The sequence below is a fragment of the Vipera ursinii genome (genome assembly GCF_947247035.1).
Source record: "Vipera ursinii genome assembly, chromosome: 10".
In the NCBI taxonomy this organism is placed as follows: domain Eukaryota; kingdom Metazoa; phylum Chordata; class Lepidosauria; order Squamata; family Viperidae; genus Vipera; species Vipera ursinii.
In genome coordinates, this window is record NC_139520.1 from 3,854,954 (window position 1) to 3,868,420 (window position 13,467).

The 13,467-nt window shown below is 47.2% G+C and overlaps 1 protein-coding gene across 1 annotated transcript in view; it reads left to right on the top strand.

The window, feature by feature from the left end:
- Positions 1-13,467, top strand: part of PEPD (peptidase D) — a 168,177-nt gene that overhangs the window by 139,773 nt on the left and 14,937 nt on the right. The window contains exon 12 of the mRNA XM_083370686.1: positions 7,995-8,143. Within this exon, the coding sequence (XP_083226812.1) occupies positions 7,995-8,143 (149 nt within the window). The remainder of the gene's footprint in view (positions 1-7,994; positions 8,144-13,467) is intronic.

Here is a 13,467-nt window from a genome sequence, read left to right on the forward strand (position 1 = left end):
TTTCCTTTTAAAAGGTGCCCTGGTTTCCTTTCAAAGCAACTTCCCCCCCCCTACAATAACGTCAAGACCCAAACTCTTACTTAATAATAGATTCTAAGTACATTCATCTCTTTCTTCTTTTGGAAAAAAAAATTAAAATGGGGGGTGGGGTTTGGAGTAAACACTGCAACTTCCTCTCATCTGGGAAGTTTAAATTCAAGGAAAAAACATCTGAGGAACAAATCCAATATTTACCCCTCATAAAGATTGGAGATTATGAGTGTTGTAGACTAATTCATTTCAAAGGAAAGCTGATTTACTGACATATATCATCTGCTGCTTTTATGTCTTCTTGTTCTTCTGTCTATTCCCTTTCTAGATTTCTCCTCTGATGCATCTTTTTTGGTAAATTTCATTTGCCCCTAAACATATGCACATTTTTAAAAATCCTCTAGCACCCCACATCTCAGAAATCAAATGATTCCTAGAATAATGCCGCATGCTTAAAACTAATCAAACCCAATTGCTGCATTCACACGATGTGCCCTGATTAGCCCCGTAATGGGTTATAGGCCTGTCTCATAACAATAATGTGTGTAACCCCTAAACGTGCCAAGACTGCCTTTTGTGTGAACCGCCTGTATATGCATATAACTAGGATAAACTGTGTAATTCTCCTTGCGCAATCTGGTGCCTCGGAAGCTCCTTTGAAAGACACAGAAAGAAATCTACGAAGGGACAGTCTCTCTTACTCAGGCCAAGCAAAAAAGGAGGCAACGCCTAACTAAGATTACATGGATGTAGTGCTGACGCTCTTTAATACACAAAATCTGGAGTCATAGACTTCTTTTACTCTTCTGTAGAACATCTTGTAGGATCGAGGGGGTCTAGGGATCTGGAAAGCCTCTGGTGGGGAAGGTGATTCCATTGAATCAAGGCTCTTTCTTAATCCCTCTGAACCCCAGAGGGCAGAGAGCTGAGCAAGGCAGCCAGAAGCATCCATGCTGAGAGGTGCCTTCATCATCCTCATCATAAGAGTTGGAAGATAACTTGGAGGTCTTCTAGTCCTACCTGCTGCTCAAACATTTCAGACAAATGGCTGTCCTGTCTCTTCATAGAAGCCTCCAGTGATGGAGCACCCACGACTTCTGAAGGCAAGCCGTCCCACTGGTTAATTGTCCTCACTGTTAAATGTTCTCTCTAGAACCGTGGTGGCGAACCTATGGCCTGCGTGCCATAGGTGGCCCGCAGAGCCCTCTCTGTGGGCACGCGCACCATCATCCCACTACTAGGCCTTCAGTTGGGTTTTATAAAACCTTTTTGCTTTAGGCCTCCGCCGCTGCGTGCAAAAAAAAAAAGATTTCTTGCAGGGGAAAAAAAGATCTCGCAAAATTGGAATTGATTGATTGAACTTTTCAGTCCCACCCAGTCTACCATTACCACTGCAGCCACGCCCACCCAGTGGGCCATGGCCACCCAATTGGCCACACCCACCTGGCACCCGACGATATATAAGTGGTTTTTTACATCTTTTTTACATCGTGGTGACCAAAACTTCCCTACCTCTGCATTGAAATGTGGTGTAAGAGTCAAGAAGGATCCTTGGCTTGTTGAGAGGTTGAGCGTAAAAAAGAGATGGGCATCTCAACCCACCCAAATAACTGAAGATCCCTCCCTGCCAATCAAACTGGAACGCCACCCTCACCCTCAGCAGAGGCAAGAAAGGGCAGACTCCAGGGGGTAGGTTGACCAGGAGAAGAGCCCAATGCTGAATTCCCCTCTTGTTGAGCAGACTGAACCAAGGCATCTGAGGGCACTTTGCACTAGCAGATGCATTGCTCCATCCAAGCAACTTGTGATGATCAGAGAGTGTGTAGGTTGTCTTGTCCAACAGAAATCTCAGTGCAGGAACCCTTCCCTTCCAGGCCATCTGCCCCCCCACACACCTCTGCCCTGCCCTGCCCTGCCCTGCCCTGCCCAGTGAAGGTCAGTCTCCAGCTGTTCTGTAAGGTATTAAGGTTCCCCCACACATGCGTGCTAGTCGTTTCCAACTCATCTCCGTTTCAAAGCCAAAGAGCCAGCGCTTGTCCGAGGACGTCTCCGTGGTCATGTGGCCGGCATGACTAGACGCCAAAGGCGCACGAAATGCTATTACCTTCCCACCGTAGTGGTCCTTATTTTTCTACTTGCATTTTTACGTGCTTTCGAACTGCTAGGTTGGCAGAAGCTGGGACGAGTAACAGGCGTTCACTCTGCTATGCGGCACTCGGGATTCAACCCGCCAAACTGCCGACCTTCTGATCGACAAGCTCAGCGTCCTAACCCACTGAGCCACCGTGTCCCTCTGTAAGGTATTAGCTAATCCCAACTAAATATGTGAAAATTGGATAAGGACCCGTCCCAGTCCATCCTCTACTTATAAGGATGTTAAATAGCACGGCATCAAGGACTATGCCCTGGGGTACTCCACTCAGCTTTTTCTCCGGGGAAACCAGAGCCATTAACAAGCCCCGTTGGGCAGCAGCCCTTCAGCTGCAAATCCACCAGGCTGCAGAAGAGTCAGGATGGAAATAAAAGTATTATTTTGGAAGAGGGCTAAAAAGGGCCCTCTGGAAGAGCGAATGGAATTGAAAATCAAAGCAAGGAAATGTTTGGGGATCGAAATGAAATGAGAGCATGCTGAAACAAGTATTTAAAGATATGTGAAAAGACGCGGATGCCTAGAATTGAATAAATTATTGTACAGCCCAGAAAACAGAAACTGCCCCAGATTCTCTTTCTCCACCTGTACTTCAAACGCATGAAATCCATTGATCTCCAGAATGATTTCCTCAGCTGAGGGAACCCTTTTCTCAGGAATCCTCACTGGGCTTCTTTCTTCCCTCCCCCCCCCCCCGCATCAACACCCCACTTCCATGCCACCCTTTGTCAAATGACAAATCTTTTCTCCCTGTTCAGGGTGCCCAGTGAAACTGCAGCCCCAGCTTTGGATGTGCACTGTGGAGTTCAAGTTTTCTCCACCTCCCTTTGCAATTTTATCCCTTGCAGAACAATTACAGAATGGTTCTACCCTCTGCGTTTTACTGTTAGACCCCTCAAATGTTCCATTACAAGAGGGGTTTTTTCCCTCTTAAAAACTACCTACACCCCCCCTGTGTTTCCATGGCAGCCCACTGATACAATGAGAACATAAATGCACTGCTTCCAGCCAACATAGATGCAACTCAGCATGATCTAACTCAGCGGTGGGGGAACGATGGCCTTTTATGACTTACAGACTTCGACTCCCAGAATTCCGGAGCCAACCATGCTGGCTGAGGAATTCTGGGCGTTGAAATCCACAAGACATAAATGGGCCATCCTTCCCTACCTCTGGTCTAACTGAATGGCGAAATAGCCAAAGCAATGACTCATTAAAAAAAAAACTCCAGCGCCAGCCGCCTCCCCTTTCGTCCGTTCCAGGACTTGGACTTACATCCCACACTGGATGACTTTAAAGGGCTGAGCCGAAAGGATTTTGCAAGGAGCTTCCTGTTGAGGAGCAAATGCCATTGGAGCTAAGGAGAGGGAGAACTTGGATTTAGTCTGAGATCGTCTCTGAAAACCAGACTTGTTTTCTCCGTTGGCCCAAAGTTGGCTTCTGCAACCAACCTTCTCAGGGGACCAGATGTCTGGTTCCTGCCCTCAAAGGCCGAGGAATGAGGCTCCTTGATTTCAGGAGCCCTGCAAGCACCTTGGCCTTTGGAAGCTGGCCTGCTTAAGTCACAGCACATCACAGCTTGGTCCCGTGCCAAAGACAACTCATTTGGTGTTCTAGGAATGGAATTCAACACTTTGTGTGCTGTGTCTCCCATTCATGGCAGAAATGGAAGCGATGACCTTTTCCATACATGGGGTAGGCATGGTGCTATTTACAGTAAAAGGCAATCATCAAAAGAATGACTTTTGCCCTGGGAGTTTAATCTCCAACTGTTTGATCAGTGCACTGGGAGCAAAATGTTCTAGCCGGGTGCCGGGACTCCAGCACAGATGTCCAGGGGAAAGATTGGCCAAACTGGCTGCCACTCCCAGGCCAGCTCCTGAAAGTCCCTGGAACGAATGAAAGCCGTCAATACAGCTCCCTGTGGCCTTTTCTGATCACGCAGTATTTCAGCAGAGATTTCATTTTTTACATAACTCTCCATGGGCTGCCCAGAGAATTCTCACAGGATGCCCACGTTGCTTGCGTAACCAGCAGACCCTCGTGGCATCTCATCCGTCACCTAAGGCTCACTGATGAAGGGCTGCAGGAGTTTCATAAGCCGGTGCACACATGTGCCCAGGGCATAAACGCAAGTGGGAAGTAAGCAAACTATGGAGGTCAGGTGCATGCAGATCACTCTTGGCTGCTGAAATATTCAGCATGAGCCCAAGGTGTCCACCAGCCCTTTCCTGTTGGGCCCCTTCTGGCCTTGAAATGGCCAAGATTCATAGGCAGGTTGCCATTCCAGTTGGAATTTGTAAGCGGTGGCAGCCGTGTGGCATTGAAGACAACAGATCGAGCCTCCCAGCTGAATGCCAATGGAAACAGCCACCTGTGTGGTGCCACTGATTTTCTAACTGAATCAGTAGAGCAGGATTTCAGGCCGAGTTGAATAGAACCCACAGATACTTTATGTTGGGTTCACACAATGCAGTGAGCTTTTGATGGTTATTTGGGCTATGTTGGGGGGGCAGGGTTTGCCCAGAGAAAGAGAGGCCAAAGATGCAGGCTTTGGGGGCGGGCTGTGGGAGTTTCAGGGCACTAGAAGAAGCATATGGGGCACCATTTCAATTCTTAAGCTCTCGTCCCACTTTTGGAGTAATTCTTAGGCTCCCATGGATGCTTTGGGGTGTCCCTTGCCGCCACAGGAATGCCCCCAATTATTGAGTCACTGGATAAATGTCTCTCTTGGGTCCTCATGATGCCTGTGTATTGTGACAAGGAAGCTCCTAGGGCAGGGGTCAGCAACCTGAAACAGTGAAAGAGCCACTCAGAACCGGTTCCCTCACAAAAGGAAAAACTGGGAGCCGCAAAAAATATGTGCGCATGTGCATACATGCGCGCATGCACAGAACAGGGTTTGACTGAAGAGTGGAGCCAAGGCGAGATATGCACCTCCCTTGCATATTTGAATTGATTGGTTGAACTTTTTTAGTCCCACTTTTTATTTATTTTTTGGACTGCACATGGCAGAGGACTGGGAGCCGCAGGAGATGGCTGAAAGAGCCGCATGCGGCTCTGGAGCCACGGGTTGCAGACCTGTGTCCTAGGGGATGGGGGTCTGTGTAGTTGCAGTGCTGGTCCCCTGTGACCCTTGGCCATGATCGCTGGAGCTGGGCAGAGAGGCTGAGGGGGGTGGCACTCTCAGTGCCTGCATTGCTACAGAGTGGGTCAGATCAGCAGCTGCTCATTGATTCTTTGGATGGCAGGGATTCATGGGGGGGGAGGGAGATGAGAGAGATATTCTTAAGGGACTAGTAATAACTTTGGATGTTGAACTGCTTTGCCAAAGAAACAGTTTATGTCAAAAGAGTCAAATCATAGGTATTTTGTAGCTAAGGCTGGGTAAGATGTTCTGTCAGAAAGACTGCAGCCAAGAAAAAAGAATATGAATACATACACACACACACACACACACACACACACACACGTGTGTATCCATACATCATACATACATAATACACACACACACACATATAGATATACATATAGATACACACACACACAGTATGTATGTATGTATGTGTGTGTGTGTGTATGTGTGTATGTATGTATATCAGTGTTTAGCTTCCAGGCCAAATTCAGGTGACAAAGTGAAATGGCCTCAAGGTGACCAAATCAGAGAACCAGTTTTTCATTTCCTTAATCAGGCTGGAGATAAAACTTGGATTTAGAAGACTAAGTTAATTTTTTGCAGCAATTCTATTGCTAAGTAACGTTTTATTTCCTAATTGTGGTATTAAAAGTATGGAGATGAGGAATGGATAGCTGGCAACATTCTTAACTAGACTGAAGGCATAGCATTCACAAAACAGTATACATTGTTATTTTTTGTAGATTAGCATATTATGTAAACCAACCTGATTGGATATTTTATAACTCTGGGTGTAATCCATATCCAGAAAAATGGATTAATTCAGTAACTAGGCTAATTGTGTTGTGAAAACACAGCCAGTGAAACCTCTACATACAGACTGTTGGAAGTTTTCCATCTTTGAATTTATTTATTTATTTATTTTATTTATTTAGATTTATAAACCGCCCTTTCCCGAAGGACTCAGGGCGGTTTACAGGGCATTTTAAAGAAAGTCAATACAAACGTTAAAACAAATTTAAAAAGATTAAATAAAACCCTGAGAAAATTAAAAACCCAGTTAAAATTAAAATTAAAAAATTCTCAGCCTGGGCCAGAGAGCTCGAAGAGCCAGGTCTTCAGGTCCCGGCGGAATGAACGGAGGTTGGGGGCAGTCCTAAGCTCCGCAGGCAGCTGGTTCCACAGGGCAGGCGCACCCACTGAGAAGGCCCTACCCCTGGGTGTTACCCGCCGGCGGCACCCTGAGGAGACCCTCCCTGTGGGAGCGCACTGGACGAAGGGAGCTTGATGCTGGCAGCAGGTGTTCCCTCAAATATCCCGGACCCTCGCCATTTAGGGCTTTATAGGTCATCACCAGCACCTTGAATCTCAACTGGAAGCCAATGCAGCTCGCGGAGTAGAGGTGTTACATGGGAGTATCGGGAGACCCCCATCACAACTCGCGCGGCTGCATTCTGCACCAGCTGAAGCCTCCGGGTGGTCCTCAAGGGCAGCCCCATGTAGAGAGCGTTGCAGTAGTCTAAACGGGAGATCACGAGCGCATGAGTGACTGTGCGTAGGGCATTTCGGTCCAGGTAGGGTCGCAACTGGCGCACCAGGCGAACCTGGGCAAAAGCCCCCCTGGTCACGGCTCCTATACGGTCTTCAAAAGTGAGCTGCGAATCCAGGAGGACACCCAAGTTGCGAGCCCTATCAACGGGGGGTAACACCTCACCCCCCATCGTTAGAGATGGAATAGTCTGGTTGACCCGAGATGCCGATATGCACAGCCACTCAGTCTTGGCAGGATTGAGACGAAGCCTGTTTCTCCCCATCCAGACCCGGACCGCTTCCAGGCAACGGGACATCACGGCGAGGGCATCGCTGGGTTGGTATGGGGTGGAGAAAAAAAGTTGGGTATCATCAGCGTACTGATGATACCCCACCCCAAAACCACGAATGATCTCGCCCAGCGGCTTCATATAGATGTTGAACAGGAGGGCCGAGAGAACCGACCCCTGAGGAACTCCACAAATGAGATACCTCGGGACGGATCTCTGCCCTCCCGTCAACACCAACTGCGAGCGGCCCAGGAGATAGGAGGAGAACCACCGTAAAACGGTGCCTCCCACTCCCAACCCCCTGAGACGCCGCAGTAGGATACCATGGTCGATGGTATCAAAAGCCGCTGAGAGATCTAATAGGACCAGGACAGAGGAACAACCCCTGTCCCAAGCCCTCCAGAGATCATTCACCAGCGCGACCAATGCCATCTCCATGCTGTGTCCGGGTCTGAAACCCGATTGGTACAGGTCCAGATAATCAGTTTCATCCAGGAACAGAAGAAGCTGATGGGCCACCACACTCTCAACAACCTTCGCCAGAAAGCGGAGGTTGGAGACCGGACAATAGTTATTTAAAACAGCTGGGGGAATGACTGAAGGGGGAAACAGCCCCCTGTCACACATATTTAATTGCTTTTCCAGCTATGAAGGAATGTCGAGATGGCCTTGGGAAAGGACCATCCTGACATTCATTTGTTCAAGAAGGAAAAATGGCAACTCTTCCGGCTTTATCTTTGCAATGGAGTCTGTTCTGATGACATCTATAATCGGCCTCACTGCATAGACAACTTTGTAATAATGCTGCAGTTCAAATTCAGACCCAAACGGTTTTTTTTTCTTTTTTCCTTTTCTGCAGCCTCTTTGACATGGGAGGAGAGTATTATTGCTACGGTTCAGACATCACCTGCACCTTTCCAGCCAACGGAAAATTCACTCCTGACCAGAAGGCTATCTACGAGGCCGTGTACAAATCATCGCGGGCAGTGTTCAGCAGCGTCAAGCCAGGTAAAACAACAACAACAACAACACTCAGTCTCTGCCAACATAAACGTGGGGAGAGGAGGAGTATGCCAGCCCCCCTTCACAGTGCCCTCCGACTGGGGCTAGCACTGCCTGTTCTTGACCCGTCTCTCTGGTCAGGGGGTCCAAGGGGGTAATTAAAAAAAAATCAAGATGGACTTCCGGTGGCGGCGCGGCGCCGAAGACAGCCTCTCTGGGCTGCCCGCGGCTCAGCTGAGTTATTTTCGCCCGAAACAGCGCCGATCAGCTGTTCGGGCGAATTTGAAGCCCCCTCCTCGGGAGAAGAGGAGGGGGTGAGCTCCCAGGTAGGGGTAGAGTTCTCCAGGGCCGCCTGAGCTTATGGCTTGGGCGGCTGAAGGATTGAACTCCCCCGTAGCCTGGGCTGTTCCCAGCTGGCCAGCGCCTCTGCTCCTGATTTCTTGGAGCAGAGCCAGGCGTCTGCGACCACCCCTGCCTGAAGGAATGACTATGGATTAAAGGAGCAGGCAGAGCGATACAAGAGGAAAAGGTGAAGAGGATTATTATATTTTACTCTCCAGCTTGATGGACTTTTTTGGATCATTACAACAATCATTACTGCAGGCGCTGCATCCTCCTGATGTATTGACATCAAAGGACTTACAAGATGCTCTTGAAAAACACACTCAGGTAATTTTGGAATCAATTAATGATAGATTTGTACAGATGGAGGAGAAATTGGAGAAATTGGAGGAGAGAATGGAGGAGAGGATGGAACAGAAGTTCAGAGTGATGAAGGTAGACATCTTGTCTTCAGTGTGTAAAGTGGCTCGTTGTGTGGAAGAATTGGAGGAAAAGCTAGAAGATTTGACTCAAAAGAATGCTATATTAGAAGCAAAAGTATTGGAGAATGAAGATAAAATGGAAAAGGAACTGAGTCTTGCTCAATATTACCAGATGCAGTTTGCCATTAGAATTAGAGGCTTAAAGGAGAATGTCAAGGAAGATCTAAAGCAGCTGGTTTCTGAGGCTTTCGAAGTAGTGTTGAAACAGCCAGCATCTGAAATAAAAGGAGGCATGGATAAAGTGTTTCGTGTGAATTCATGGATTGCTGGACAGAGAAAGTTGCCTAGAGATGTGGTGGTATATTTTGCAAAAAGGGAAACTAGAGATGAAGTTATACGAGCTGCTTATGATACTAAAGTTGTGATTGCTAATCAAGAAGTTTTGGTCTTAAAAGAAATTCCTCCAAAGATTCTAAGGAGAAGGAAGGATTTTACATTTCTTGTGCAAGAGCTCAAGCAACGAGATATAAGGTTCAGATGGGAGATCCCAGTTGGGTTGATGGTGACGCACGAAGGTAAAAGGTACCGTCTGGTTACTGTGATGCAAGCGCGTGATTTCTACAATAATGTTTTAAATGCAACGCCATTAACACTTCTGGAAGCTGAAAAGGGATCTGGAGAAGGAGTGCATCAAGAGGCCGAAGATGGTCAGATAGAAGACAACGGTGTTGGAGGAGATCAAGATATAACCTCGTCGGATGATTCTATAGAACAGAGGGTGACGCGTGCTGCTGCAAAACGATCTAAGAAGAGAAAATAGCAGGATTTGCAGAAGTCTATGGAATTTCTACGACGTATTTATAGTCAAGTATGGGAGGTGGGAAAAGGTTTGGGTGTAGACGCAATATATTTTTATATGTGGTGGTTTTGTGGAAAGGGTGAGCTTTTTTGGATTAAAGTTTGGTGGAATATACAGAAGATTCTCAAATGGAGGTTAAAGTTTTGTTCGCAATCTTTTTTTTTGTTTGGAATAATTATAGATGTGGCACTGGAAGAGGAACGGCCGATTATAGAAGAGTTGACTTTAAAGTTTTCTGATTTGGTTGAGGTGGCGAAGATTTTGGTTAATTTGAAAGATTATTTGTAAGAACGTTATATCATGGAGTGGACAAAATGGATGGAGTCTATTTAGGATAAGTATAGGGTTGAGAAGTATTATGTAGTATTTGAATAACTCTTTTTTCCTTTTTTTTCTTTTCTTTTTCTCTTTCTATCTTGGGTTTTTTTTCTTTTTTCTTTTGTTTTTAATATATATTTAATACTATTAAGGTTTGTTTTATCCTATATAAGCTAGAGAGTGTTTCTTTTTTATTTTAGTTTTTTATATATATTTAATATTGCTAAGGTTTGTTTTATCCTATATAAGCTAGAGAGTGATGGATTTTAGAATTTATAGTTGTTAGTATATGGTTGTTTATGTTTGCTTTTTTATATATATATACCTTGTATTTAGCTCTGGGAAGTCGGGGGGGAGGGGGGGAGGGAGGGGGGGAGGAGGGAGGGGGGGAGGGGGGAGGTAGGGGGGGAGGAGGGAGGGGGAAGGGGGGTTTTTTAAAGGAAAATTGTATCTTAAAACTTTTCAATAAAAAAAATCAAGATGGAAGAACTTCAGCTGCCCCACTGTGGTTGCCTTCTTGACTTTTTGACCTGTGGTCATCCTGCCTCAAATGCCCTCTTTCTGGCACCTCTTTGATGGCCTTTTGCCTGTCGTCCAATTCTTTCTGCGACAGCCGATGATCACTAGTAGACAGTAGCTCTGCTTTCTTGATACCAGAAAAGGTTCCGGTGCTTTCCAGCTCTCTCTAATCAGCCTCTTGTCCCCAACAATCTGGGTCCTCATTTTACCGACCTAAAAAAAAGATGGAAGGGCTGAGTCAACCTTGAGCCGGTCAGGATCGAACTCTTGGCAGTCGGCAGGGTGAGCCTTCAATATTGCATTCTAACCACTGCGCCACCACGTCTCTTTCGTTGTTGTACTACTTTAAAGAAAAGAGTGCTCTGTTGGGGTCCTGGGCTGGGGTGGCAACTGCCAGGGGTGGGATGGTGTGCAAGTGACTGCCACAGCCGAGCTTAAAGTTGCAGCCCCCCCCCCTTCCACCAAGCACTGTGGTGCAAAACCCCAGCTGGCCAATCTTACTTTAGCCACCGGAATGAGCCTCTCTCCTCAGACTCACAATGTAAGGGGGGAAGAGAAAAAGGGAGAAGAAAAGACAAAAAATTACAGATCAGTTCTTGAAGTTGTTCTGGAACAACTCAAGGAAAGGACTGTCTATGGAGATTCTCAGTCATCTAGGTCGGGTAGGCTCTTTTATGACTCGTGGACTTCAACTCCCAGAATTCCTGAGCCAGCCATGCTGAGGGGAAAGGGAGAGGCTTCCAAGCTGAGCCAGGCTGGCTCAGGAATTCTGGGAGTTGAAGTCCACGAGTCATAAAAGAGCCAAGGTGGCCTACCCCTGATGTAGGTCATGCCTGGCCCAAAGGTGCTTTTTTCTAAAGGCAACTGGACTTTGTTTTTCCTTGAAGATGTTTCATTTCTCATCCAAGAAGCTTCTTCAGTTCTGCTGAGATCTAAAGCAGCTTCAGGTCAAGGAAGGGAAGTTCAGGGGAGCCCCAAGGAGTGTCTCTGCTTCCTTTTTATTTCTTCTTTTGTATGGGAACAAGGGGGCAGGTGCTGGATGGACGCTGAGGCAGAGCAGACGCCAAAAGGCAGCTGGCTGTTCAACAACACTCAAGTCATCTGCAGCCTCAAAGCACCTTCTGCAAACACCGCCGCCAAGCTGCTGTTTTAAGGAACAAATGTACCTGATTTATTCCACTGTGCACTTTGGCTAGAACTCGAGACAGCCAAGCAGAAGTTTAACATACATGAAGCAGTTAAGCAGTTAAAAGCCTAGGTTTCAATCAATGAAAAATTGGCAGAGGCGTCTGTTGGATCTGATGCTTTTGTCAAAAGTGATCAATGAGGATTTTGCCTTTGTCACACTTACCCCAACACACACACACACACACACACACACACGCACGCACACAAACTCATAGGTGAGATCTACCTTCCATCTTGTGGCCAAGTTTAGATCTGGGCCTTCTCCAGCCTTTTGTTTCCTTTGAAAGAAAGATGGTCCCTGTTGAAGCTTCAGATGGCGAGACCAGCCCTCAAGGGAGCCCAAAATACAGGCAGCCCCCAGGCAGTCCATTTACTCCTCAGTCCCGAACTGTTGGGAGTAACACTGTAATGATAATTCCTCATGCTTTGGGCCCCCTTACTATTTCCGCAAATCACTTTAAGGCAGTGAATATATACAGCATGCTTTCTTCCCCCTGTTGGGCTGAGAAAGCCACCCTGCTGTTTTTCCTGGCTAAGGCGGGACTTGAACTCAGCCCCTCCTGCTTCCTAGGTTTGGTGCTTTCACCTCCAGGCCTGATGGGCTCTCTGGCTTTTCATGCTGTTCTCCTTCTCCTCCTCCTTCCTCACTTTAGACTTTTTGTCTGGCCAGGAAGGAAGCGCCTCCTGCCTCCCTTCCACCCTCCTCCCTCCCCCTGGCTGGGCAAATGAGATGCTGGGTGACTTCCTCGGTGCCGGTTTCTGCGAGCAGCTTCCTTCAGTGGTGAAAATGGGAAGCTTTTCCCGATGCCTTCGGACAAAATAACTGGCGTAGCTTTCCCAGGGACAAATAGAGCCGCTTATTCGCAGTGGCGTGTGCTTCCGTTCTCTTTCCTAAAGCAATGCATATCCAAAAATAAAGAGCGCAGGAAGTAAATAAGAGTTAATTGAAAAGCTAGGAATCTTGAAAGTTTGGATTGAAAAAAGCGAAAAGGACCGTTGGATCCTTTCGATTTTGAAAAGTGTTGGATGGAAGAAGGTCGGAGTGATGCCAGCGCTGTCCTTCACATTTGTGGGAAGCTGCTGTGTTTCCGACTGAGCCTCTAACGTTGGGATTTCTCCGCTGATTTGTTCACACGCTTGTATTTGTTTTCTTAATACAGCTAACGTTAATGCAGCGGGGCAGAGTTTCTTTCAGTTTCTCCAAGACTCCACATATGTGAAGGGACTGAGAAAGAGAGTCTCCATTGGCAATACGCCAGGTCTGGACCACTGCTTCTGTAGATGCTGAGCCACCGAAGCTCACCAATAAAGCAAGACGGAGTCTGTTTCTGGCTCTGGCAAGGAGGCCGCCCCTTGGTTCTCTGGCCTGCACTGCACTGCGTCTCTCTTGGCAGGGAATTGAGAAGCAGACGCCCCATCAGCAGATTTTTGCAGAGTACAGATGTCTCGAGCAAAAAAGTCCAAAGGTAGTCCAGTTCGGCTGTGCAAACCTGGCTGACTGTTGGCCAGCTTCGAACCAGAGTCGAGGGGGCCAAGGTTAATTGCCCGGGATTTCATGGGGCAGGGAGAGGAGGAGATAGATCTATAAATAAATCAAGGGTGTGTATGATCATTCCAGGTGCAGGTTGGCATTTGGATATGGCACTCTTGGTGCAATTGGAGGAGAGAGAGAGAGAGAGAGA